This window comes from Canis lupus, chromosome 5 (genome assembly GCF_011100685.1).
Source record: "Canis lupus familiaris isolate Mischka breed German Shepherd chromosome 5, alternate assembly UU_Cfam_GSD_1.0, whole genome shotgun sequence".
Lineage (NCBI taxonomy): Eukaryota > Metazoa > Chordata > Mammalia > Carnivora > Canidae > Canis > Canis lupus.
The window spans coordinates 63,972,484-63,997,790 of NC_049226.1; the positions used below are offsets into that span (position 1 = coordinate 63,972,484).

The 25,307-nt window shown below is 41.4% G+C and overlaps 1 protein-coding gene across 9 annotated transcripts in view; it reads left to right on the forward strand.

Annotated features, from left to right (window-relative positions):
* Positions 1-25,307, forward strand: part of KIF1B (kinesin family member 1B) — a 149,229-nt gene that overhangs the window by 112,819 nt on the left and 11,103 nt on the right. For all 9 annotated transcript variants that reach the window (XM_038537949.1, XM_038537953.1, XM_038537958.1 and 6 more), the window contains 15 exons: positions 894-979; positions 1,299-1,428; positions 1,601-1,763; positions 5,316-5,406; positions 7,276-7,394; positions 8,053-8,108; positions 10,185-10,293; positions 11,637-11,703; positions 12,592-12,676; positions 15,886-15,991; positions 20,714-20,828; positions 21,660-21,793; positions 22,588-22,649; positions 23,996-24,141; positions 24,986-25,225. In XM_038537949.1, the coding sequence (XP_038393877.1) occupies positions 894-979; positions 1,299-1,428; positions 1,601-1,763; positions 5,316-5,406; positions 7,276-7,394; positions 8,053-8,108; positions 10,185-10,293; positions 11,637-11,703; positions 12,592-12,676; positions 15,886-15,991; positions 20,714-20,828; positions 21,660-21,793; positions 22,588-22,649; positions 23,996-24,141; positions 24,986-25,225 (1,709 nt within the window). The remainder of the gene's footprint in view (positions 1-893; positions 980-1,298; positions 1,429-1,600; positions 1,764-5,315; positions 5,407-7,275; positions 7,395-8,052; positions 8,109-10,184; positions 10,294-11,636; positions 11,704-12,591; positions 12,677-15,885; positions 15,992-20,713; positions 20,829-21,659; positions 21,794-22,587; positions 22,650-23,995; positions 24,142-24,985; positions 25,226-25,307) is intronic.

The following is a 25,307-nucleotide window of genomic DNA, read 5'->3' on the forward strand; positions in this document are numbered from 1 at the left end:
GCAGCCCTGGTGGCGCAGCGGTTTAGCGTCACCTGCAGCCCAGAGTGTGATCCTGGAGACCCGGGATTGAGTCCCACGTCGGGCTCCCTGCATGGAGCCTGCTTCTGTCTCTGCCTCCTTCTCTCTCTCTCTGTGTCTCTCATGAATAAATAAATTGGATTAACTTTATAAAAGTCATTTATAAAACTGCTTCAAGAAGTAACAAAGAAAAAAAAAAAAAGAAGAAGTAACAAAGGATTTTCCAGACTTTTTCTTGCTTAATCTTCTCTCCCAGTATTTGTACCAGACATTTCTGTCCTTTGATTATTTTGCTGTGAATGGATCAGGATTCTGATATTTTATACTTCTCCATGATTCAGCCACATTCTGAGGAAAGAATGTGGCCATTTCCTATGATTTTTCTCTTTTAATTTCCAAATGCTATGGGGTGTAGAGTGACCTTTCAGCTTTTCTCTGTGAAACTCTGTGGCACAGTTACCAGGGTTGAGTTTATGAAAGTTTCTGCAAGTACAGTCTAATACCTTCAAATATTTCTTGGGTGGTATTGAACATCATCTTACCAAGTGAAGGATCAGTGTTTCTAGGCATGCATGACATTTGAACAATATCAAGAATAAAACTGATTCTTTATTAATTAGTCTCATTAAGCTAACTAAGCAGGTTGGTAAATTTACTTAAACAGAGTTGGAAGCAGCTTCTGTGACTCTACTGCTTCCAGCTTTTTCTTTCTTTCATACACAAAAGTTTGTTCTTTAGCATCTCATCTTATTAAAGTCCTCAAACTCAAAGACTCTGCCACTTTCCTGTTTATTTTCTAATCCAGCAAGAGCCATTCTCTGGCTCTTATGTAGTTTCATTTGATCCTTCCTTCTTGTTGTTGTTTTTCTACTTAGCGGATGAAGAAGCTCCAGATTATGGCTCTGGAATTCGACAGTCGGGAACAGCTAAAATATCTTTTGATAACGAGTACTTTAATCAGGTGAGAAGCCTTCCTGGAAGAGAAAAACTCATAGAAGGAAAAGGTAGAAGACAGGTTTATAAGGAAGATGTTCACTGGAAAATAGAACCTAGAACTACAAAAGATAGGTAACCACAGACTTGTTCTGTAGAACATGGGACATGTCTTAACAATCACAGAGGTAAAGGTATTTATACTTTATTGCCTTATCTCAGGAAGTTCTTAATCCACATAGTTTTCCAGTCACTGATACTTGTTGGGCAAATAGACATTAAGGAGATTGGGGGGAATACGTTGTTGTGCTACTTGATCATAACCCCTGCTCCTGCCTTGTTTTCAGAATGACTTTTCATCAGTTGCAATGACTCGTTCTGGTCTGTCCTTGGAGGAGCTGAGGATCGTGGAAGGACAGGGTCAGAGTTCTGAGGTCATCACTCCTCCAGAGGAAATCAATCGAATGAATGACTTGGGTACGTAGACAGTTTACCATGATGGGGACATTTTAAAAGAGGACCAAACAATGAGCAAGGGAGATAGTTGCTTTCATTGACTAGGAATGAAAAGAATTCCCTTCTCTCTCCTTTTTGAAAGGTGATCTGTGCATTATTTGAACCATATGTGTGTTCATTTGGCCCTCCTTAGATTTGAAGTCAGGCACTTTGCTGGATGGTAAGATGGTCATGGAAGGGTTTTCAGAAGAGGTCGGCAACCACCTGAAACTGGGCAGTGCCTTCACTTTCCGGGTAACTGTGCTGCAGGCCAGTGGGATCCTCCCCGAGTACGCCGATATCTTCTGCCAATTCAAGTAAGCCTTAGGACCTTTACTCTGCCTTTGTGCAACACGGAGTGCTTTATATATGTGAGGGGTTAACAGTCTCAAGAGGTAAACAACTACCAATTTCTGAAATAAAACACTTTTTTCACGCCAGGAGGGAGTCAGAACCAGAAACCTAGAATGGTGTGAAATAGAGTTCACTGTGGGGAGGAGTGTGAGGGGGCATCTTGCCTGCTAAGAGGGTTCCACTGTGGCCTGGGCCCCTCTGTTGGAGATACAGGATCTGATAGAGATCGGCCTATCAGTCTTTTTTTTAAAGATTTTATTTATGTATTCATGAGAGACACAGGGAGGCAGAGGTATAGGCAGAGGGAAAATGAGGCTCCATGCGGGGAACCTGATGTGGGACGTGATCCCCCAGGACCCCGGGATCATGACCTGAGCCAAAGCAGATGCTCAACCACTGAGGCACCCAGGTGCCTTGCTAATGCTCTTCCTGGGGAAATATCTTACTGATAAACAGGTCTGAAGACCATGAGTTGTCCAGCCACCAGTTATGCTGGTTCAGTATTTGGGGAAAAGAAAACTTGTGTGATATAAAGGGCAGTAAAATTGCACATCAACTGAAGAATAACTAGTTATGTAAAGAAGATGTGACAGGTTTCATTCCTTATCCACTTAGAAGCTCTTTCTTATACTATAATCCTCTGGAACCCTAGAGTTTTTCTTCTTATGACCCTAGCCTTGGAAAACACTTCATCAACACCTCCAAACATCAGTGTATCTTTTCAGTACTTGTGAAAGACCATAGTATAAGAGAGTGGTGTCTCATTCACCCCATTCCTAAAGTCCACAGTTGGCCCCAGGGGGCCACCAAGTTGCTGCTCTGGAGTTCTGTTAGCCCTCTCCCTCAGAATCTGCTTCGGCCTTCCTAGGGGTCCTAATGCATTTGACAAAGCACTGCCTTTATGGAGATTATAGCCAAGTCCCAAATCAAATGTGATTACTGCACAGTAAGTCACTAATATCATTTGCTATAACTCACAGTTGTTGTTGTTGTTGTAAGTATTATCCAGTGTTGATTTTGCCCATTAAGAGTGTTTTCACTAGCAGCCCTAAATTAACATGGGATGGAGTTGGCTAGATGATTCAGTTGCTTTGAGCTTTCATTAGTATACTAGTTAGGCAACTGCAATATGTTTTTTATTTATTTATTTATTTTTATTTTTTTATTTTTTTAAACATTTTTTTATTTATTTATGATAGTCATACAGAGAGAGAGAGAGGCAGAGACACAACAGGCAGAGGGAGAAGCAGGCTCCATGCACCGGGAGCCCGATGTGGGACTCGATCCCGGGTCTCCAGGATTGCGCCCTGGGCCAAAGGCAGGCGCCAAACCGCTGCGCCACCCAGGGATCCCTGTTTTTTAAAGATTTTATTAATTTGGGGCAGCCCGGGTGGCGCAGCGGATTAGCGCTGCCTTCAGCCCGGGGCGTGATCCTGGAGACCCAGGATCGAGTCCCTCGTCAGGCTCCCTGCATGGAGCCTGCTTCTCCCTCTGTCTCTGTCTCTGTCTCTCTCTGTCTCTCTCTCTCCTCTCTGTGTATTCTCTTTTTTTTTTTTTTTAAGATTTTATTTATTCATGAGAGACACAGAGAGAGAGAGAGGCACAGACACAGGCAGAGGGAGAGGCAGGCTCCATGAAGGGAGCCTGATGTGGGACTCGATCCCGGGACCCAGGGTCACGCCCTGGGCCGAAGGCAGGCGCTTAACTGCTAAGCCACCCAGGGATCCCTCTCTCTGTGTATTCTCATGAAGAAATAAATAAAATCTTAAAAAAAAAAAAGATTTTATTAATTTATTTTTTCAGAGAGAGAGCGTGCACCAACACACAAGCTGAGGGGGTGTGGGTGGTTGCAGAGGCAGGGGGAGAAGCAGATCCCCCCACTGGAGCCCGATGCATGTAGGGCTCAATCCCAGGACCCTGAGATCCTGACCTGAGCTAAAGGCAGCCATTTAAGTCAGCTGAGCCACCCAGGCTTCCGCTGAGCAGGGAGACTGCTTCTCCCTCTCCCTTTACCCCTCCCTCCTACTCATGTGCTCTCTCTCTCTCAAATAAATAAATAAAATCTTTATTAAAAAAAAAAAAGTGCAAGGAGAGAGAAGGGGTAAGGAGAAGAGTGAGAAGAAAACAAATAGGAAAAGGTATGTGCTAGCAACATGTGGCATCTGGGCTAGGGAATATGGGACAAAATACACTACTATCCTCAGATTCAGTGAACTGATTTGGAAGATGGTTCATAATCCTGGTTTCTCTACCCTCTTCAAAGTATTCCCTTTTTCCTCCTTTTTTCTTGTGGATGTGGGACGACTTTCTGATGGATATTTCTGTTTGGGAGTAAATCTTTGGATTCGGTATCCTTTAATTCTCTACTTCTGTATGTTTCAGAGTAATAGGGAAGGAGAAAAACTCACTGTGAGAATAAATAAACATAGTTTGTTGCTTCACAAATATTTCAGGAGATCTTCTATATCTAGAGCACTACAGGAGATACTTGCTGTCTTTCAGGGAGACAGGCATATAAATACATTATTACAAAGAATGAAATCATTGCTATTGAAGAAAAATGGGTCCCTAGTGCTATGGGAAACACAGCTGTTTGGGTGAGTTGGGGAAGACTTCCTGGAAGAGATGACATTTAAATCTAATCTTTGATGCGACTCCCAGGTGACGCATCGATTTAGCGCCTGCCTTTGGCCCAGGGCGTGATCCTTGAAACCTGGGATCCTTGAAACCCGGGATCGAGTCCTACATCGGGCTTCCTGCATGGAGTCTGCTTCTCCCTCTGCCTGTGTTTCTGCCTCTCTCTCTGCCTCTCAAGAATAAATAAATAAAATATTTTTTAAAAAAATTCAGTCAATCAATCTAATTTTTGCAGGTCGTCAGACTCCTAGGCAAGACCACCAAACACAGGCTTTAGTACTACCTTGTGGAAGCTTGAATCTGCCAGATCTTTTCTTTTCTTTTTTTTTTTTTTTTTTTTGGCTTCTACACAAAATGATTTCATAGTTTTTATGCTTACTAAAAGATGTTCCTACAGAGAAACAGGAATTTACTGAATTCACTCTTGGTTTCTGAGATATTCTTGCAACATGTGTCCACGTAGCTAAGTGGTCAGGGTCAATTAATCTTTCAGTTATTTTTGAAATGAAATCTGAAAGGCTGTCTGAGTGATAATAGAACATATATATTACAAGGAACCACAAATTACTTGGCTCAGTTAAAGACCGTGCTTAAGTAGGCTGCTTCTTTCCAGAGGATCTAAGTCAGGTTCCATTTTTTTGGGTGTGTGTGGGGGTTCAGAAGGGGCAGAGGGAGAAAAAGAATCTTAGGCAGCCCCCCCCTCCCCCCCCCCCAGTGCAGCACTGATTTCACGACCCTGGGGTCATGACCTGAGCTGAAATCAAGAGTTGGATATTTAACCAACTGAGCCACCCAAGCACGCCTCCGAGTCAGGTTCTTAAAACATAGATCTTGAAACTGTGTAATGCGAAATTCATGTGTTTTATTTTTTTATTCAGCTTTTTGCATCGCCATGATGAAGCGTTCTCCACTGAACCACTCAAAAACAATGGCAGAGGAAGTCCTCTGGGCTTTTATCATGTGCAGAATGTAAGTGACTTGGATGTTTTTGCCAAATGCATTGCAGGTTTGGGGGCTGAGAGGCTGGCGTTAGGCAGTCGTCCTGTGTGGGCGGCCTTTGGCTTTCTCAGCCCTGGAAGGAGGATTATCCAAGCTGCTTTGTGGTGAGAATAGACAATGGAGGGAGTGGCTAGAGGGGTGAGGTAATCCTCTGTGGACTGAGTGGCCAGCCTTCTCCTCTTAGTTACAATGGGCCCCATGAGTGGTGTGGGGGTTGGGCTGCCAATAAAATCTTCCATTAGTTTGAATGTAGTGAGTTGTTTTTAGTGTTTCCTTCCTAGAAAAATAAGTGCATTTAATATAAGTTTTGTTAAAGTTAACATACTGTCCTTTAAACTAAAAGATACTTGCATTGCTCAGTTGTAGAAAAAATTAAATTACCCTTTTTAGCTAAATTAAGACTCAGTCTCTTTTCCTTGCAGTTGATACTATGACGAATCCATTAGTGCCCCTTATAGCTCTTGTTTGTGGAGTAAGACAACAGGCCTTCCATCTCTTCTAGGAAGGCTCACCCAGACTCTGTTCAAAGTCATCATTCTCATCACAATAGCTAACACTCTTTGAGAGCTTATTTCGTGTCAGTCACTGTTCTGAGTGCCTTTTTTGTGTCTTCATTTATTTGATCCTCACCTTTATGCCATAGGCCCTCATAACCCCCATATGACAGCTGAGATAACAGACACAGAGTACTTAAAATCACTCAGTACAGTTCCAGAGCTAGGAAGAGGCAGAGATGGGGTTTAAGCCCAGAGCAGTGTGGCTCTGGTGTCCAGGATCTTCACCATGACGTGAAATGCTCTCATTCTCTTGCTAAACATCTTAAGTCTCTAAAGTATGAGCAGAAAGGATAACTCTGAAAATGAGAGAGCAGACACAAAACACCGTTTTCTTTTTTAGTTTTAATTGCATGAATATAAGCATGCATGTACCTGATAAATATTCATTGGGATAGTGTGCACAAGGACTGTGTCTGACACTGCAGGGGAATGATGATGAATGACAGGGGATTATGCCCCCAAAGAGCTTAGGGGAAATAAAATGCATATTTAAACAGCAATAGCACATGATCTTGAAAGATATTAGTTAAATGCAAAGGGGATAGAAAAAAGGGAAGGTTATTTCTATTAACGGAAAGATACTTTTAAGTTACTTTTTCTTTGGGGGGTTGATGGTTGGATGGAGAAAGGAAGTAGGAAACTTCCTGATGAATATAGTGTAATAAGAAAAGGTAGGTCAGACTTGATATTATACCAGGTACCTGGTCAACAGTCATGTTTTTCTCACTGTTGTTAATATTAAAGCAAGCCCTGAAGTATGGGAATGACTTAGAGGCGCAGACAGGGGCAGGCCCTCTAGGCAGAGCTATAGCCTGGGCCAGACCTCAGGCACAATGGAGAGAAGCGTAGGCAAGAGAAGCAGCAGGTGAGTTTGTGCCAAAACACTAAGTGTGTGAAGAGCAGCAAGTAGGGCAGATGATGGAGGCTCTTGAAGGCCTAAAGCTTGGTAAAGTTGCCCTAGAATGAAAACCAGGAAGGGACACCTGAGTAGCTCAGTCAGTTGAGTGTTCTACTCTGGATCTCAGCTCAGGTCTTAATCTCAGGGTCATGAGTTCAAGCCCATGTTGGGCTCCAGGCAATGGAACCTACTTAAAAAGAAAGAGAGAGAAAGAAAAGAAAGAAAAGAATGAAAACCAGGGAGGAACCCCTGTCTTGGTATGGGAGGCCTGCAGTCAGATACCCAGCACATACTAGGTGCTCAAAAGTGCTAAAACTCTGATTGTAGCAAACCTGTGTTATAGTAAATCTGTCCATAATCTAGCTTGGCTTTATTCCTTACTAGATTGCGGTGGAGGTCACTGAATCATTTGTGGACTATATCAAAACCAAGCCGATAGTATTTGAAGTCTTTGGGCATTATCAGCAGCACCCACTTCATCTGCAAGGACAGGAGCTTAACAGGTTTGGACCAGATAAGCAAAGATTCTTGTTGCTCTTGTTATTACTGTTACTGCCACTTTGCGGGAAGGAAGAAATCTTTTAAGGGATTCAGATAACTAAAGAACAATTTTCTATGTTACCTGATGTTTCCTCTTAGAAACATCACCACCTTTTTTCTAAGCCACCGAAGCACTAATTATAGGTAGAGCACATTGAATTTTGCCTAGCTGACCTGAAGTGCCATCTCTTTTGTAGGAAGAGACTTTGAATAGGATAGAAAGTGAGGGGGAAAAAAAAAAAGGATAGAAAGTGAGGAGGTGGTGTAACATGAGGATTGTGTGTAATTCTTCCTCACCATCCAGAACTTAGGAAGCATGAGCACTAAGAGGAGAGAGACAACATCACAGTTGGTGAGGAGAGCAATGATGGTGCTTTCAGGTGATGGCAAAGTGTCAGTGTTAACAGAAAATTCTCATATTCCACTTACTAGCTAGGACCCACAAGGAGACTTTTATTAAAATGTGTGAGCCTCAGTTTCACTGTGGGTTTGTGTTTGGTATCTGATATTATGCCTCATCTGAAAGTGCAAATGGTATGTTTCTAGTGGGGATTTAAATGTGCTGTTGATGTCAACATGGGACCCTTTCTCAGCCTTGAACTTTGTTCTCTTCCTTTGCAGCCCTCCTCAGCCATCTCGACGCTTCTTCCCTCCACCCATGCCGCTCTCCAAGCCAGGTGAGCCCTTCTCTGGGTGACATGGCTCTTATACTGATGGCTTTTCAGACAGAAATAATTTTCAAATGCCCACTCCACTTCTGTGTATCCATACATATTCCTGTGTCCAGCAGGAACTGTAATTCTTGGTTCCTGATTTAAATAAGAAGTAAGAAACAATAGGGTTCCTTCCCTCCCGACTTTCTGGTCTTATTATAGATTTTGATAAACTTCCTGTTCCTAAATCTCGCTGCTTAATATGTAACACCTCCTAACTGTTGGGTGACTGGGCATTTCTTTGCATCTCAGATGTATTCTGCATATTCATTCATCTTGTTTTGCTTTTTCTTTATTTTCATCCTTTTTCCTCATTGCCCACTTGCCACTTTCCCACCCCACCCTGTATTTCTTCTCCACCTCTGTCATGCTCTCCATCCTGCCTTCAGACCATGAGAAAAAGATTGAACTGGTTCGATTTCTCATATCTGGCTATGTGAATGCGCATGTGTTGGACACGTTTTCTGAGCACACCAGTGCACTTGCTTCCTCTGCCGTTGCCACCTTCCAGGATGGGGCAGACACAGTGCCGCCTTTTCTCTTTCTTCCAGTTCCCAGCTGCCAGATTGAGAGGGCACCTAAACGAGATGGTTAGTAGCTGACTTAGCTCTGCCTTAGATGTAGAACCATCCTCAGGGGCTGATCCCAAAGCCTGGCTCTCTGTGTATGAAACACTGGCATTGCTCTTTGCTGCTTGAACCAAATCTAGGGTCTAGCACATTGTCAAGAATACGTTTTCTTCGGAGAGATGTGAGAACACACCTCTACTTGTGCCTCTTTCACAACACCCTAAGCGTGGGGTGCCTTATGTTTGTTCATTTGGATTCTTTGCAATGGTATCTTTAAAGATTTTTTTCTTTTAAGGCTTCTGATTTTGCTTTTTGGCCCTCAGATGACTGCCAGAATCAGTGGCACCACTTTTTTCTTGACTAACGGCACCAAATCATGTGGAATTCAGCTGGAGTGAATAGTGCAGATAGGCTGACATTTGTCAGTACTGTATGAGTCGTAAGGCCCCTTTAGATACTTTGTGTCAGTGGGTCATCATGATAACCTTTTCAAGATAACAGGCTAAATATTATAATCTATATTTTAAAGATGAAGAGACAGACTTCCAGAGATGAAGTGACTTAACCAAAGCCACATAATAGTTAGCAGTTGAACAATATTAGATCCTAAGTCACTGGACTCTCACTCCAGTGCTCCCAGGTTCTGAACAGAGAATGCTCTATGTATTGTCAGATTTTAGAAATTCTGTGTAGTGTTCCAAAATACTTACTATGTAGAATCTGGAATACTTACAGATAACTGCATTTCTAGCTAATTTATTTTACCAGGACAGTTAAGTATATGGAATTTAAATGTGAAGAAAATATGTAACATGAGATCATATTTTATAGAATCCTGTACCTACATATTAGACCAGTGGTTCCTAAACTTATGTGCACATTAGAATCACCTGGAGGGGTTTCAGTCCCTCTCAGAGGACTGGATCCCACCTCTAGAGATTGTGATTTAATTACCTGGGCTTTGCTTTAAGATCCCCAGGCAACTCCCAAGTGCAGGGAGGTTTGGGAACCACTGGGCTGGAACATGGGTCTTCTCTCATGCCCTCCATCCTTGAGGAGACCCTGGGGGGGGGGGGGGGGGACAACACACTTTATTTACCTACATTGTTTCTCCCACATTATTTCCATGCTCAGTATGCCACAGAATAGGAGAGTCTAAGGAAGGTTTCTGAATGGTTTTGTGCAGAGTAAATGTGCTCACATTTTGTGCACATTTACTCTGCACAAAACCTGTTTTCTTATCGATAGATACTGTTTGCTGATAAGGAGAAAGATGTCGATTCTCCATTTTCCCGGTTCTCTGAATCTAGAGATGCTAGTATTATTGATGGCGATGTTTATCTGGGTCTTCTACATTGAAATCTAGCCTTGACTCTTGTTGCCTTTCCTAAGTGTATCCTTGAAGAAAAGCTTATACTTTTTCTAAGTAGACTTGGACCAGATTTTGACATTTTCTAAAACCTTTTACAAGTTCCAGCCACCAAGTTAAACACCATGAGCAAAACCAGCCTTGGCCAGAGCATGAGCAAGTATGATCTTCTGGTTTGGTTTGAGATCAGTGAACTGGAGCCTACAGGAGAGTAAGTCCAGCCTTCTAAATTTTTAAACAAAGGCAAAGTTTTTCAGAACTAGAAAATGTAATTTTGAGTCTCTCTTTTCATATTCAGATTAGAGAATCATTGATACTGTTGAATTCCAGTTTTGAATTGAATTTTTGGTGGTATTGCTATTATTCTTTGAATTAGATGTTTGTCAAAGAAGTGACTGTCCAGAATAATAATTTGCCTTGTTAGTAGCAACAAGAACATGGAGACTGGCACTTTGTACGAAGAAAGAAAACTTACATAGTGGGTTTTATCAGCAGCAAAGCAAAAAGGATCAGAAGTATATTGTACATAATATAGTCAGAACTTACCTTAATAATCTCAGTGAGAGGATTAGGGGTAGAATGTTTTTTTAGACCAGGGTTTTTCAACCTTGGCACTGTTTTGGGCTGGATAACCCTTTGTCATGGGGGGCTGTCCTGTGCACTCTAAGATATTTAGTGGCATCCCTGGCCTCTACCCTCAGGATGCCAATAGCACCTCCCCTCCAGTGTGACAACCAAAAATGTCTTCAGACATTGCAGATCACCCCCAGTTGAGGATTATTAACCTAGATCAAAATAATCAACATCAGCTTACTTTCTCTGTGTGAGCTGTGTTAGAGTAAGAGGTGAATGTAATTGTTGTTCAGAGTTGTCTCTAAAATGCGCTTGGCAAAACACAAAAAAAGATCCTGTTCCAAAACAGAGGCAAGGGGCTTTATCAGTTAATTAAAGGGTAGGCAATAAATATTATCCTAATGATCCTCTGTTCAGCATGCTGAGTACCGCTATCATGATCATCTCCATGGAACATTTTCTGAGTTCCTACTGTGTATGAGAGTATAACTCTATCAGTTCTGTATTTAATTGTCAATAGTGACATTGCTTTAAGTAATTGTACTTTCCGTAGACAGATCTATAATGTGATTATAACTTCCATTTGAGGGAGACCACAATAATAGTGTCTACTACTGAGTTCATTCCTTTCTGATTTTTAAAAACTACCTAAAATCTGAAATGATCCCTTTCTTCTCTCTTGACACTTACTGCAGTTGTGCATTATTTATGGAATATGTGTTATACAAGAGAATAGGATGGAGCCAAAAGATATTGCTGTGCTGTGAGCACTTTGGTCTAGTGAGGGTGATATGACATTGATAAGCGAAAAGGTTCATTAAATGGAAATGACTGTGTGATGAAGTGCCCAGATGGTGAGGAAGACAGGAGAAACAGAGACCATGTGGGCTGTAGCAACAGGTAGGACCTTATACAGATGAGGTGGCACTCAGTGCAAGCATCCCATCTAACTGCTTTCTCATGCCATTTCTATTTTTATAGGTACATCCCGGCTGTGGTTGACCACACAGCAGGCTTGCCCTGCCAGGGGACATTTTTGCTTCACCAGGTACTAACCAGGGAACCAGAAAGGGCCTGGGAGAGGACCAACACAGAACTCTTTCTGTTTCTCTGCTTTTCCTCTCTATTTTAAGTGGATTTGGGAATTGAAAAGACATTGTCCTTCTTTTTTTTTTTCTTTTCTTTTTTTTGGTATGTTTGTTTTTTTTCTCAGACCTTGGCTTATATTATACCCTTGCTTATATATATAAATATATTTTAGAAGACCTATTTTGAAAAAGACTTTGTTTTTTTCAATTACTATAATTCTTGCAGCTCCTATGTCATTTTATATAATTTTATTTTCTTGTATACAGTTTTCATGTTTGGAAACTGCTTTTACAGTTAAAAGTTCTTAATAGTGTTATAAGTTGGAAGTTACAATGGACTAAATAATCTAGGCATGAAATGTAGATCCTCCTTTGGTAAATCAAAAGTAGATTTAGTCAGTGTTCAGAAAGGCTTGCCTGGGGTGCCTGGCTGGCTCAGTCAGTGGAGCAGGTGACTCTTGATCTCAGGGTTACTGTAAGTTCAAGCCTCACGCTGGGTGTAGAGATTACTTAAAAATAAAATCTTAAAAAAAATGCTTATGACCCAGGTGGGCATAGGAGCTGAGGGTTGTATATTATATATTATGAGTCACACGATCTGGTCATCTGTTTTTTTTGTTTTTTTTTTTGTTTTTTTTGGTCATCTGTTCTTAAAGCCATGTTAGAACCTGGTTCTTCCTCAGCCCCTGATCTATATCCCTTGGTTTAGAGTAACAGTGTGGACAGCATTTCCCCCTCTCTCCACATCTCTCCTCTTACCCAATCCTGTATCATGCAACCCAGAAAACAACACACAAGAGGAAATCATAGATTATCCCACTAAACTGCAACCCTCCTCCATTACCTAGGGCATCCAGCGAAGGATCACAGTGACCATTATCCATGAGAAGGGGAGTGAACTCCATTGGAAGGATGTTCGTGAGCTAGTGGTAGGTGAGTACATTCCATTAGCCGAGGATGCAGCCAGGCTTTTTAGAGGAACATGGGGAATATGTGGAAAGAGTACTGGAGAACACAGAGTATGGAGAATATGTGGCCTTGAGTTTGAAACTACTCTTATTTCTCAGCCTCCATCATTAGGAATATATTATTCAACCAGTCATTATTTTACTCAGTTACTGTGGGAATGGTTCTAGAGGCTCTGAAAAGGCATAAGAAAAGTTTCTGCTCATTGTGAATTTGGATTTTCATTGAGGAAACAATGTATGTACGTTTAAAACAGTTTGGGGTGCCTGACTGGCTCAGGCGGTAGAGCATGCAATCTTCATCTCAGTGTCATGAGTTCAAGCCTCACACTGGGTGTAGAGGGCACTTAGATAAATAAATAAACTTTTTAAAAAATAACAAATAAGCAGTTTGATGAGTAAGTGCCAAAATGAGAACAAGTGAGAAATATCTGTACTGAGAATTAACAACAGAAAAGATCCAGAGGGTCTGAATAGATGCAGGAGAAATATGAGAGCATTTTCATGTTTTGTCATGTTTCCCACACACAGAAACATCTTGAGTAAGAGTGTCCAGAATGTGTCTAGTATGCAAATAGCTAGAAACCCTGCCAGGGTCTCATGATGAAAAGAAAAAATTGACTAAACCATATAAGCTTTAGAGTCTAAGGCAGGATTCTGAATCTTTTATTGCCACGAACTCCTTTGGCAGTGGCGAAGCCCTCAGAACTATTTTTTTATTTTTTTATTTTATTTTATTTTTTTAGAACTATGTTTTTAAATGTAGAAAACAGGGGGAAAGAAAGAAAGAGAGAAAGAAAGAGAGAGGGAGGGAGGGAAGAAGAAGGAAGGAAGGAAGGAAGGAAGGAAGGAAGGAAGGAAGGAAGGAAGGAAGGAAGGAAGGAAGGAAAGAGAGAGAGAGAGAGAAAGGAAAAGGAAAAGGAAGAAACAGGGACACCTGGGTGGCTCAGTGGTTGAGTGTCTGCCTTTGGCTCAGGGCCTGATCCCAGTGTCCTGGGATAGAGTTCCGTATCAGGCTCCCCACAGAGAGGCTGCTTCTCCTGGTGCCTGTGTCTCTGCTTTTCTCTCTGTCTCTCTCATAAATAAAAATAAACAAGGAAATAAAGTATGACTGATCCTTAAACAACATGAGGGTTAGAAGCACAGTTGACTATTCCCTTATAACTTTTGACTCCCTAGAACCTAACTGCTAACAGCCTGTTCACCAGAGCCTTCCCAATAACTTGGTCATATACATATACGTGTTTTATATGTTGTATGTGTTATATATTATATTCTTAAAGTAAGCTAGAGAAAAGAAAATTTTAAGAAAATAGGGGGCACCTGGATGGCTCAGTAGGTTAAATGTCTGACTCTTGATTTGGGCTGTCATGCAGCCCTAAGAAAGAAATCTGTGTACAAGTGGACCCATGCAGTTCATACCTGTGTTGTTTAAGGGTACATGGGATTACAAAGGGAACCAGTGGTACTGAAATTGCTCAAATACCAAACAAATTTATAATATAAACTGTTCTTTATATTAATGCATTAAGTACATTAAAGAAGCAGTGGGTCAAATTTCTATCATTCATAGTGGGATGAATGTCAGGATATTTTACCTCAGTATGATGTGAAGACTTCTATAATTTCTACTGGAGACAGTCACAGGTATTGCTGATTTTCCTGTGGATTGTCCCCTCCCTTTGTAATTGAAGAAAGTGCCAAATTTTAGTCAGAGGTTTGTGAAAATAAAGTTGTATTTTTTTTTTTAGCTCACAGACCTCCTGAATTCTATGCATAGATCCTTTGAGTATCTGTGGACCAGATTAAGAACCTGTGGGGGCGGGGGTGAGAACTGGGTGGTGCAGTTGGTTAAGTGTCTGCCTTCAGCTTAGGCCATGATCCCAGAGTTCTGGGATCGAGCCCCACGTTGAGCTACCTGTTCAGTGGGGAGTCTGCTTCTCCCTCTCCCCTTGCTTATTCTCATTCTCCCTCTCAAATAAATAAATTAATTAAATATTTTTTTTAAAAGTTTCAAAAGAATCCCTTGAAGGAAGATTATACTCTCTTCTATCAAGGGCGGTGGTTTTCAAACTTTATTTTTTTAATTGTATTTATTTATTTAACAGAGAGAGCACAAGCAGAGGGAGCAGCAGGCAAAGGGAGAGGGAGAAACAGACTCTCTGCTGAGCAGGGAGCCTGATGTGGGGCTCAATCCCAGAACCCTGGGATTATGACCTGAGCTGAAGGCAGGTCATAACTGACCGAGCCACCCAGGTACAAACACTTATGTAGTACTTATTCTGTGACAAGTACATTCCTGAATGCTCTAAAAATAATAGTTTATTTAATATAGCATAACATAAACATATAACATGGTTGGGATGCCTGGATGGCTCAGTGGTTGAGCGTCTGTCTGTCTTTGGCTCAGGGTGTGATCCCAGGGTTCTGAGATCAAGTCCCACATCAGGCTTCCTTCAAGGAGTCTGCTTCTCCCTCTGCCTTTGTCTCTGCCTCTTTCTCTGTGTCTCTCATGAATAAATTTTTAAAAACCTTTAAAAAAACATATAACATGGTTGTAATAATCACATGAAGGGAGAATTCTTCACAGATGAGGAAACAAAGGTTCAGAGAGGTTGAACAATGTGTCAGAGCCTCACAGACAAAGCGTTGAAGATGAGGTTGGAACCCAGGCAGTCCAGCTCCACAGGCTGTGCCCTTCACCTCTGTGCTACACATCCTTTAGGGCTCCCCTAATGGTAATTTGAAAATGGTTGTAGAATTTTGAACAAGAAAGTGATATAATGAAGGCAGTGGCTTAAGAAGATTCTGTAAAGTGAGTGTAGTATGGAGTGGAGAGAGGGAGAAGTAAGCAGCCAGGAGACCAGTGAAATGGCCACTGTAGTGTTCCAGACAGGAAGGGGATAACCTTTGTGAGTAGGGGGTGGTGTTGATCAGAAAAGTTGAGGTGAATATGAGAAACTCTTTGAACAGAGAATCAGTCAGGTTTCACAGTTGACTAAATGTGGGAAGTAAGTGGAAGACGACACGGAGAATTGTGGGGGACCACTCAGTGGTTAGCCACATGACCCTTCCAGCACCTGAAGTTACCCAGGTGTAAAAGTCTGTCTTCAGCTTAATGAATTTGTTGTGTTTTTAAGTGTACCCCTGTCCTAGTTTCTTTATTCTTCCTTGTAGGCCGCATCAGAAATAAGGCTGAGGTGGATGAGGCTGCAGTTGATGCCATCCTCTCTCTAAATATCATCTCTGCCAAGTACCTGAAGTCCTCCCACAACTCCAGCAGGTAGGGCCGCTACGTAAGTGCAAGGCGTCTGCCCTATGGGGGCTGATTGCTCCACCGTTAAGATTCCTTGTTCACCAGTGACTCCTGCTCAGGTGCAGAAATGCATTCCTTTCTCACTTAGGACATCCTTTTCCTCCCTGCCACCCTGCTCTCCAAAAGTAAATTAAAAAAAAAAAAAGAGAGAGATACGTGTATGTGGGTCAGTTACTATATGGAGTGAAAATGCTCCATCCTGTGTGGAGTTTGAGTAGAATGTAACACAGTCTTAGAGACAGGAACAGAAAAAGAAAATGCAGCATACTACCCAAGGGTTTAAAATTAGGAATTAATTGTTGCTGAGACTGTTTTCCTGTGAAGGGGTTGCTGTGGAGAAAGGTCTGTTGGTCCTCAGTGTCATGGAAACCTGCCCTCCCAGGTATAGCGAACCCTCTCATGTTCAGCCTATGGTGCTGCCGGCATAGGTTCCAGGAGTCTCAGTCTCTTGCTTTTCATTTACTCATAAAGGTGATAAATTAACATAGGTAAACTCTTCTGAACAAGGTTGTCTGCTATAAATAATGAATTTTATTTTATTTTTAATTTTAAATTAGTTTCCCTTAAAATTCCATTTTATAATCAAGTGATGACAGTGCATAAAGTACATAGCCAGTCTGCTTTCCCATGTCCAACTGGAGATAAATCTGCTGGGGCCCTCTTACCTCCCCAGGAAAGGAGTTATGTCACTGTGCACAGAGACTTGACTCCTTTATGTGGTAAGGGCTGGGAAGCAGAGGTGGCTGCATGTTCTAATGTTGGCAAAGAACCCTGCCTTTGCATTATAGGAGGAGTTCCGTATACGTCTGTTCCTGAAGAATGTGCTCACATCTCTGTTGGAAAGAGGGAGAGGAAAAATGAGACAACAGGAAGAAACAGGATTAAAAGTTTGGGGCAGCCTTAATTTTTTTCCATTGTTTCCTTGTGTTGGAGTTTTGCATAGGAAAGAAAAAAAAAGAAAAAGCAAACGTCTGTTTGCTTTTTGCCTATAGGAGGAGCTGTGAGAGAGAGGGAAGGAATATGAGGGTGTACACGTTTGGGAGTGGTAGCAGAGGTAAAGAAGTGTGCTCTGGCCCTTCCTGGTCTATTCCTGGGCAGAATTGTGAACAATCCTGTTTCTCTGAAGACAGCATTAACCCCACATGGTATTTTCTCCAGTTGGATGTTGATGGCAGATATTCAGCTGGCATTCATATTTTCTTTGCAACTATGAGAAATATATTTTAAATTTCTCTAGAATACTTAGCGAAATACACAGAACAATGATGTTTGCTTGAAATGCTGGTTGCCTACATAAAGTAACCTTCAAAAGTCCTCTGATTCATACCCAGCCACGAGTCAGATGCTTAGGAGATTAATTTGGCTTTTGTTAGAAGGAGCTTATCTTTCACAGTAGAAGTTTAGAGTTAATTAACCAAAAAAAATGGTTAAAGTCAAATATAATAAAAAGATATATACTTTAAATACTTTAATTTAAGCTATATAAACATTAATTTGTCAAGCTCTTGCTGTAGGGCCAAGGCCTTCCCTTTAATTATAGGCTTAATTATTGTATTTCTGGTTGTCTTTCTTGCAAAATCCTTTAGGGGCAGTTGGGTGGCTTGGTTGGTTAAGTGTCTGCCTTTAGCTCAGGTCATAATCCTGGGGTCCTGGAATTGAGGCCCATATTGGGCTTTCTGCTTAGTGGAGAGTCTGCTTCTTCCTTTCCTTCTGTGCCTGTTCTCTCTCCTCACCAAATAAATTTTTAAATCTTTAAAAATAACTAAATAAATGCAAAAATCCTTTGAACTTTTTATCATTTATTCTTGAAATTTTACTATTTGCCCCCCCCCCCCTTTTTTAAAGATTTATTTATTTATTTATTCATTCAGAGAGAGAGAGACAGGCAGAGGGAGAAGCAGGCTCCATGCAGGGAGCCCAATGTGGGACTTGTTCCTCGGTCTCCAGGATCACGCCCTGGGCTGCAGGTGGCGCCAAACCGCTGCGCCACTGGGGCTGCCCTGCCCCCCTTTTTTTAAAACACTTATGACACCCAAGCTTAACAGCTGTTTTTACACAACTCAGCAGTTATCACATCTTTTAAAAATGGTCAACTTGGGGCACCTTGGTGGCTTAGTCATTTGGGTGACCAACTCTTGATTTTGGCTCAGGTCATGATCTCAGGGTCATGAGATCAAACCCTCTGTCCGGCTCTGCACTGACTGTGGAGCCTGCTTGGGATTCTCTCTCTCTACCTCTCCCGCTGCTCATTGGCGCTCTCTCACTCTCTCAAAACTAAATAAATAAATAAACAAAAATGTTCGACTTAGTTATGTTTCACACTAAATAAAGATTATTTTTGCCCTCATGTTTCATGGATTTGCCTAATATTTGATTAAATTAAACGATTATAATAAGTGCAGTATAAACAGGTTCAGGACCAAATACTATTGATACTTGATAAGCACACACTTACACCACTCAGCTCCTGGGAGCAAACTGTCTGGGTAGATGAGATACCACTAGTTTAGGATGCTCAGTGCAAAATAGATATCCGTCTTTATATTTTAGGAACACAGCATAAGTTAATTTGGCAAGTTGCTAAGTGGAGTTTGGTTAAGAGAGCTTTTGTTCTATTTGCCTAAAGTTTAATGTTTAAAGTTGAACTTAACTCCACTTTGGGTGTGAGATGTACATACATCTATGAGAGAGCTCTCATGGTGCGGAGCCCACAAGGGTCACAGCTGCTTTTCTTCCCAGTCCTGCACCTGTGTTACCTAATTGACTGGGTTTTCCCTCAATTCCACAGCAGCTTCCTACTTGCCAGTACTGAGTCACCTGCAGATGGGGTCTTAATAGGGGTGGTGTCCACCATCCCTTCCGTGCCCAACATTTTCCTTAATTAAATGTCTCAGGAGAGGGACCCATGTCATTATAAGCTGTCTATCAAATTGTACCCTATGGAGTTCTCTGTTAATTGTCCACTTAGATTCACTTTGCTTAACAAATTTGCCTTTTTAATTTTTTTCTCTCTTTTCTTTTTTCCTTTCCGTTTTTGTTTTTTGTTTTTTTTTGTTTTGTTTTTCTGTACTAACAAAAGCCTTTTCTATGTTTTTGCAGGCTCTTTCTTGATAAGGATATGCCTAGGTATTTTCTGTTGGCTTTTTGCAAATAAAGATTCTAATTTATCAGAATGCTTTATGTCTTATGTTGCTTAGATTACTATGTTAATTTAGTAATTTTTCCCCATGCAGACCTAGGATAGAGCAACACTTTATCCTGCACCCTTTGTGCCCTTGGCTTTTCCTGATGTGTGTACAATTTCACACACAGCTTCTTAAGTAATTAGTAGAGTTCTTTTCCCATTCCATTTACTAAACTTGTCCATTTTATTCTTACGCACCTTCAGCTTTTCCTCTGCTAGATTACAAATTAGAATGTTACCCCCCATCTTTCATATAGAATCTCAGGCTGGGTGTTCTGTTCTCTTTGTCCTCTCTGTGTCAGAAACTTGAAGGTTTGTTGCTCTGTAGCTTTGCATAATTATTCACTGTTTTCATTGTTTTGTCCTGTGAGATAGTAGAGACCAGTTCAGCTACTTGGGCAGCTGAGTCTGTGAGAAATAGGTTGTTTATTTTTAAACATTTCTCTTTCTGCTGTCAGAGCTGCTTGTCTTATCTATTTTATTCTTTGGGGGGTAGGAAAAAGTCCTCGTTCAGTAGTGAAGTAAGTCTTTTCCCATCTCTCTTCATCTGATTTAGGGAAGTTATTTGTCTCATAGGAAATCTAGAAAAGACAGCACTAGCAAGGTTACCATTTGGGAAGGAGTAAGGAGGAACATAAAAGGAAGTAAAGTGTACAGAAACTCTGGCTGAACCAGGTGAGAGCTAGTAGTGATGGAACATGCACTGTGCAGGTGTAGACACTTGTTAAGGAACCTGTGGGTGCACCTGCAGGCAGAGTTGGGGGCTGGTCTGTAATGTCAGGTCAGGTCTATGGGGTTTTACCAGTAGGAAAAAAGGAAGATATTAGGGCAACTTAAAAAATAGTTTATAGGTGCTTATTAAATCAAGCTTCTAGTTGTTATTGAAACGTAAGATTGACTTTCATGTGGATTGTTTTTGAAAAGTAACAAATAATGGTTATACAGCTTTGGTATTAAAATCATTCTACTGAAACATCACTAAGAATAGCCTCTTATCCTTTTATTTAAAATTAGATTCTCTGTACTTAAATTATTCTGCCTGTTTGGTCCATCAGTCCTCGCAGGAATTTGTCACATTTCTGAGACTCAGCAGAACTGGACTGTGATGTCAAGACAGGCTTATGAGCTCCTGAGGATTGGCTTCCTGCTCTCTCTTTGTTGACTGACAGAGGAGCTTATTTAGGCTTTCTTCCTTCAGTTTTTGTCTATAGGCACTTATCCTTTTCATCTTAATCACTTTGATTGATTTGGTTTTTTGTTTATAGGCAGAGAAGCAGGCTCGTCCAGAAAAAAAAAAGCATAGTTAAGTGCTTCTGGGTGGGGGGTGGGGCTAGAGACTGGTAGCCTACCTTTTCCTTCTAGGGGATAAAGGCTCCACTCTCACATTTCGATACATTGCAAGTGTCTGTTGGTGTAGGATTCAGTAGTGTTATTGACAGTGAGGGTACCTGGACTAAGATGACCCAGCTGCTTTGAGTGACTGCCTCTTGCCTTTCTGACCTCAGGACTTTCTACCGTTTCGAGGCCGTGTGGGACAGCTCCCTCCATAACTCTCTCCTTCTGAACAGAGTGACGCCCTATGGGGAAAAGATCTACATGACCTTGTCCGCATACTTAGAGGTGAGGAGACTCTGAACCTAAATCACCACAAATGGCTAGACCTGAACAGTGGGCAGATTACTGCAGGAAATGAGGAAGAAAGATTCACTGATTTTTGTAAACTGTTTGCTACTGTTCTGATTGTATTAGATTCTGTTCCTAGTCTCTGTAATCACAAAGCCCTACAATGGGGTGCCTGACTGGCTCAATCAGAAGAGTGTGTGACTCTTGATCTTGGAGTTGTGAGTTCAAGCTCCACGTTGAGTGTAGAGATTACTGAAAAAAAAAATACATAAACTTAAAAAAAAAAAGTCATATGGCTTCTGTTATAACTTCAGTTTTGGTGACCAAAGGTATGATTTTAAGAGAACTTCACCTCTTGTTTTTGTAGCTGTGGGCAGAGCCTAGGAGCAATTAACAACCCAGACCCTGGAACTAGCCTGAGTTCAGGTCCCTGTGCTGCCACTTACTGCCAGCATATCCTTCCACAGAGACTCTGTCTGTGCCTCAATTCCCTCATCTCTGAAACAGGGGTAATAATGATGGCATTTGCCTCAGGAAGATGTGGAGAGGTCATATATAAAAGCATTTAGAACATTGCTTGCACATAATAAATAATTATGGCCATTATTTCAGAAAAAATTTTTTTTAATTTGGGAAAAATAAAGGAGCTGCAAGGACTGCTTCCTCATCTTGCATTTATTATCTGCTAAGCTGCTGTTGAAGTAATTGGTAGAGCTGAAATCTTCCAGCCCCCACTTCTGGGACTAGCTTTCCAACTGGGCAGGAGCAGAGTCCTGACACAGATGTTCTGTCTGCATTTAATTGGAGCCCGCTCCTTTCTGCTTTCAGTTGGATCATTGCATCCAGCCAGCTGTCATCACCAAGGACGTGTGCATGGTCTTCTACTCCCGGGATGCCAAGATCTCACCGCCACGCTCTCTGCGCAGCCTCTTTGGCAGTGGCTACTCAAAGTCACCAGACTCGTAAGTTTCTGGGACAAGTTTCGCTTCCAATTGGTTTGCCCACTACAGAATCAGCAGACCTCTCGGTGTCACTGGCCTGCTGTTTCAGGGTTGGCTTACAACCTCATACCTGGAGTACAATAACTTCTAAGTGTTGGCATTTACTGAAATATTGATGGATAGATGAGTGTATGAGTGAAGGAAGGAGTATTACATTGTGAACACTCAGAACAATTTTGCAGGGACTAAATGTTCTCTCATGTCATTAATTCTAACTGATTAGAATTAGATTTGGGATTTTCACTGGGATTTTTTTAAAGATTTATTCATATTTAAGATATATCAAAATATGTTAAGACTAATAAAGGGATGACCCGTTCCTTACCACCCAGCCTAAATAATAAGTGTTACTAATACACGAGAGGTTCAGTACACTTCCTAATTGCATGCTCCCAAATTTGATGCCCATCATTTTATTCTAGTCAGACTTCCCCCTCATCTCTTCTCTTGTGGTCAGAAAAGGCAGATTTTTAATTTTTATTACAAATTTTTAAGTTTATCATTCAATTTTATTCATCCTGTTAAAGTAATTAAAAAGATTGGGATGAAAACAAACTCCTCAGAAAAATATACTTCTTAAGTTTAGAATAAGAAAAGAAATAAGAAAAGAAAGAAATATAAGAAATAAGAAATATCTATATTTGAGGGTGGGCTGCAGTCCTTATTCAGGGACAGTGTTTTAAGTAGAAAGAATTAAGATTTTCCTGTTTTTGTGCTACAAGAAGTTAAATAGTTGTTTGTTTTAATTCGAATAGCAATCGAGTCACTGGAATTTATGAACTCAGTTTATGCAAAATGGCAGACACGGGTAGTCCAGGTAAGCCCTTATGGATTGGGGAGGTGATTGATATCTTTGCCTGTGCTTGGAGTATATTATGTCAAAAATCTATCCTACCCACTTAGGATATATAGAAAATTTTTTGGAAACCAGGTATATCTTACAAGCCAGTTTTTTGGTGGTGGTGAGAGTGACCGTTATCTGAGTTACAATACTATTTCGTTTGTGACCTGCAAAACAGTTATAAAAACTGTATTGAGGGGCACCTGGGTGGCTCAGTGGTTGAGCTTCTGCCTTTGGCTCAGGTTGTGATCCTGGAGTCCTGGGATCGAGTCCTACATCGGATTCCCCACAGGTAGCTTGCTTCTCCCTCAGCCTATGTCTCTGTCTCCCTCATGAATAAATAAATAAAATCCTTAAAAAAGAAACTGTATTGAACAAAATATGATGAGGTTTGTAACATACTATAAAAATTTTGGTATATTAGAACGAATTTGTCTTGGCAAACTTCATAACCATTTTCCTCTCCACGTTAGTACCAAAGATACCTTGGCAGTATAACTTTATAGGTGCTGCCAAACTAGAATTCAAACTTTCTGTGCTCTAGGAAGACAAATTATTAAGTTGAATTTGTGTGTCCTTTTTGGTGTTTCTTTGGGCTGCTGCTACTCCTCTAGCTTGGTGGCCTTAAGCAGCCCTGTGCATTTCTGTGTTTATAAACTGGAACATGGACAAAAGTCAGGGTTCTTAAAAAACATTCGATTAAGGTGAGTTTGAATCATTTCAGAGAACATACACGGAAGAAGATTAGAGCCCACAGACAAGATTTAGTTTAAAAAAAGAATTTGAGTGTGAATCCATGTCCCAATAGCAGCTAATTACAGTGTCCAGATACTTCCTTGATAAATGTTTTAATTAACATAAATTCATGTCTTTGATATGTAAAACTATAATATTTTTAAAAATTAATGGGAAATGATGAGGCTGAAGCTATCTGTCAACTGCAGTCCTAACTGAGCTCCTGAATGTAGTGTGGGCAGGGGGCAGGGAGGTCCTTTCCTACTTCACGTGGGTGTATTTTTATACATTTGGAACCTTAGGTTACAGACTATTCAATCTTTCTATATTTTCACTTAACACAATAACTTGGGCATTTTCTCAAGTTGCATTACAAATCTTCATAATTATCAAAGAGTATAAAAATCAGTTCTAAAAGAGGTTCAGAGAATTACCTTGGGAAAAAGGGGTGAATATTTACTAATAAACAAAATTCCATGTATTTTGACTGTCTTAGTTTGCCATGTATATGAATTATTAGTTTGTTTTGAGCTAAAAGTGGAATCAGAGTTTTCTCTACAAAAAAACATTATTTCTTCTTGTCCCAGGCATGCAGAGGAGGAGAAGAAAAATCTTGGATACGTCAGTAGCATATGTGCGAGGAGAAGAGAACTTAGCAGGCTGGCGGCCCCGTGGGGATAGCCTCATCCTTGAGCACCAGTGGGAGTTAGAGAAGCTGGAGCTCCTTCACGAGGTATCCAAGGGCTGGAGACACTCAGATAAACTCTTGAGCATGACTCCCAAAGTATCAGTCTCACACTCAACTTCTCTGTGTGATCCTGGCCTTTCAGCTTTTTTTTTTTTCTAAGATTTATTTATTTATTCATGAGAGACACAGACAGAGAGAGGCAGAGACATAGGCAGAGGGACAAGCAGGCTCCTCACAGGGAGCCCAATGCAGGACTCGATCCCAGGACCCTGGGATCATGACCTGAGCCGAAGGCAGGCACCCAACTGCAGAGCCACCCAGGGATCCCGCTTTTCAGCTTTTGATCATGATGGAGGCATAATATTTTGCTTACTAAGATCTTAATGAGGAGCAGCCCGGGTGGCTCAGTGGTTTAGCGCCGCCTTCAGCCCAGGGCCTGATCTTGGAGACCCGGGATCGAGTCCCACGTCGGGCTCCCTGCATGGAGCCTGCTTCTCCCTCTGCCTGTGTCTCTGCCTCTCTCTCTCTCTCTCTCTCTCTGTGTGTCTCTCATGAATAAATAAATAAAATCTTAAAAGAAAATTTTTTTAATGAGCTTTGGGGGCCTGGGTGGCTCAGTCAGTTGAGCATTTCAGCTCAGGTCATGACCTTGGAGTTGTGGGATTGAGCCCATGTCAGGCTCTATGCTCAGCAGGGAGTCTGTTGGAGATTCTCCCTTTCAGTCTCCCTCTGCCCCTCCCTCCGCTCAGGCATACTCTTTCATGTGTGCGAACTCATGCGCACATGTTCTCTCTCTCTCTTTCTCTTTCTGTCTCCCTTCTCTCTAAAACAAATCTTACAAAGATCTTAATAAGTTTTATGTGTACTGAGGCAGTTGTGTTGATCTTAGGTGGAGAAAACTCGCCACTTCCTGCTGCTACGTGACAGACTTGGTGACAGCATCCCCAAATCCTTGAGTGACTCATTGTCCCCCAGCCTCAGCAGTGGGACCCTCAGCACTTCCACCAGCATCTCCTCTCAGATCTCTACCACCACCTTTGAAAGCGCCATCACCCCCAGCGAGAGCAGTGGCTACGACTCAGCAGACATTGAAAGCCTTGTGGATCGGGAGAAGGAGCTGGCTACCAAGGTGTGAATCCCTTCCTCTTTGCTGAGCATTTTCCCACTGTGAGACTCCATGAGCTAGTTGGATTTTTCGTTTTCATCTTTCT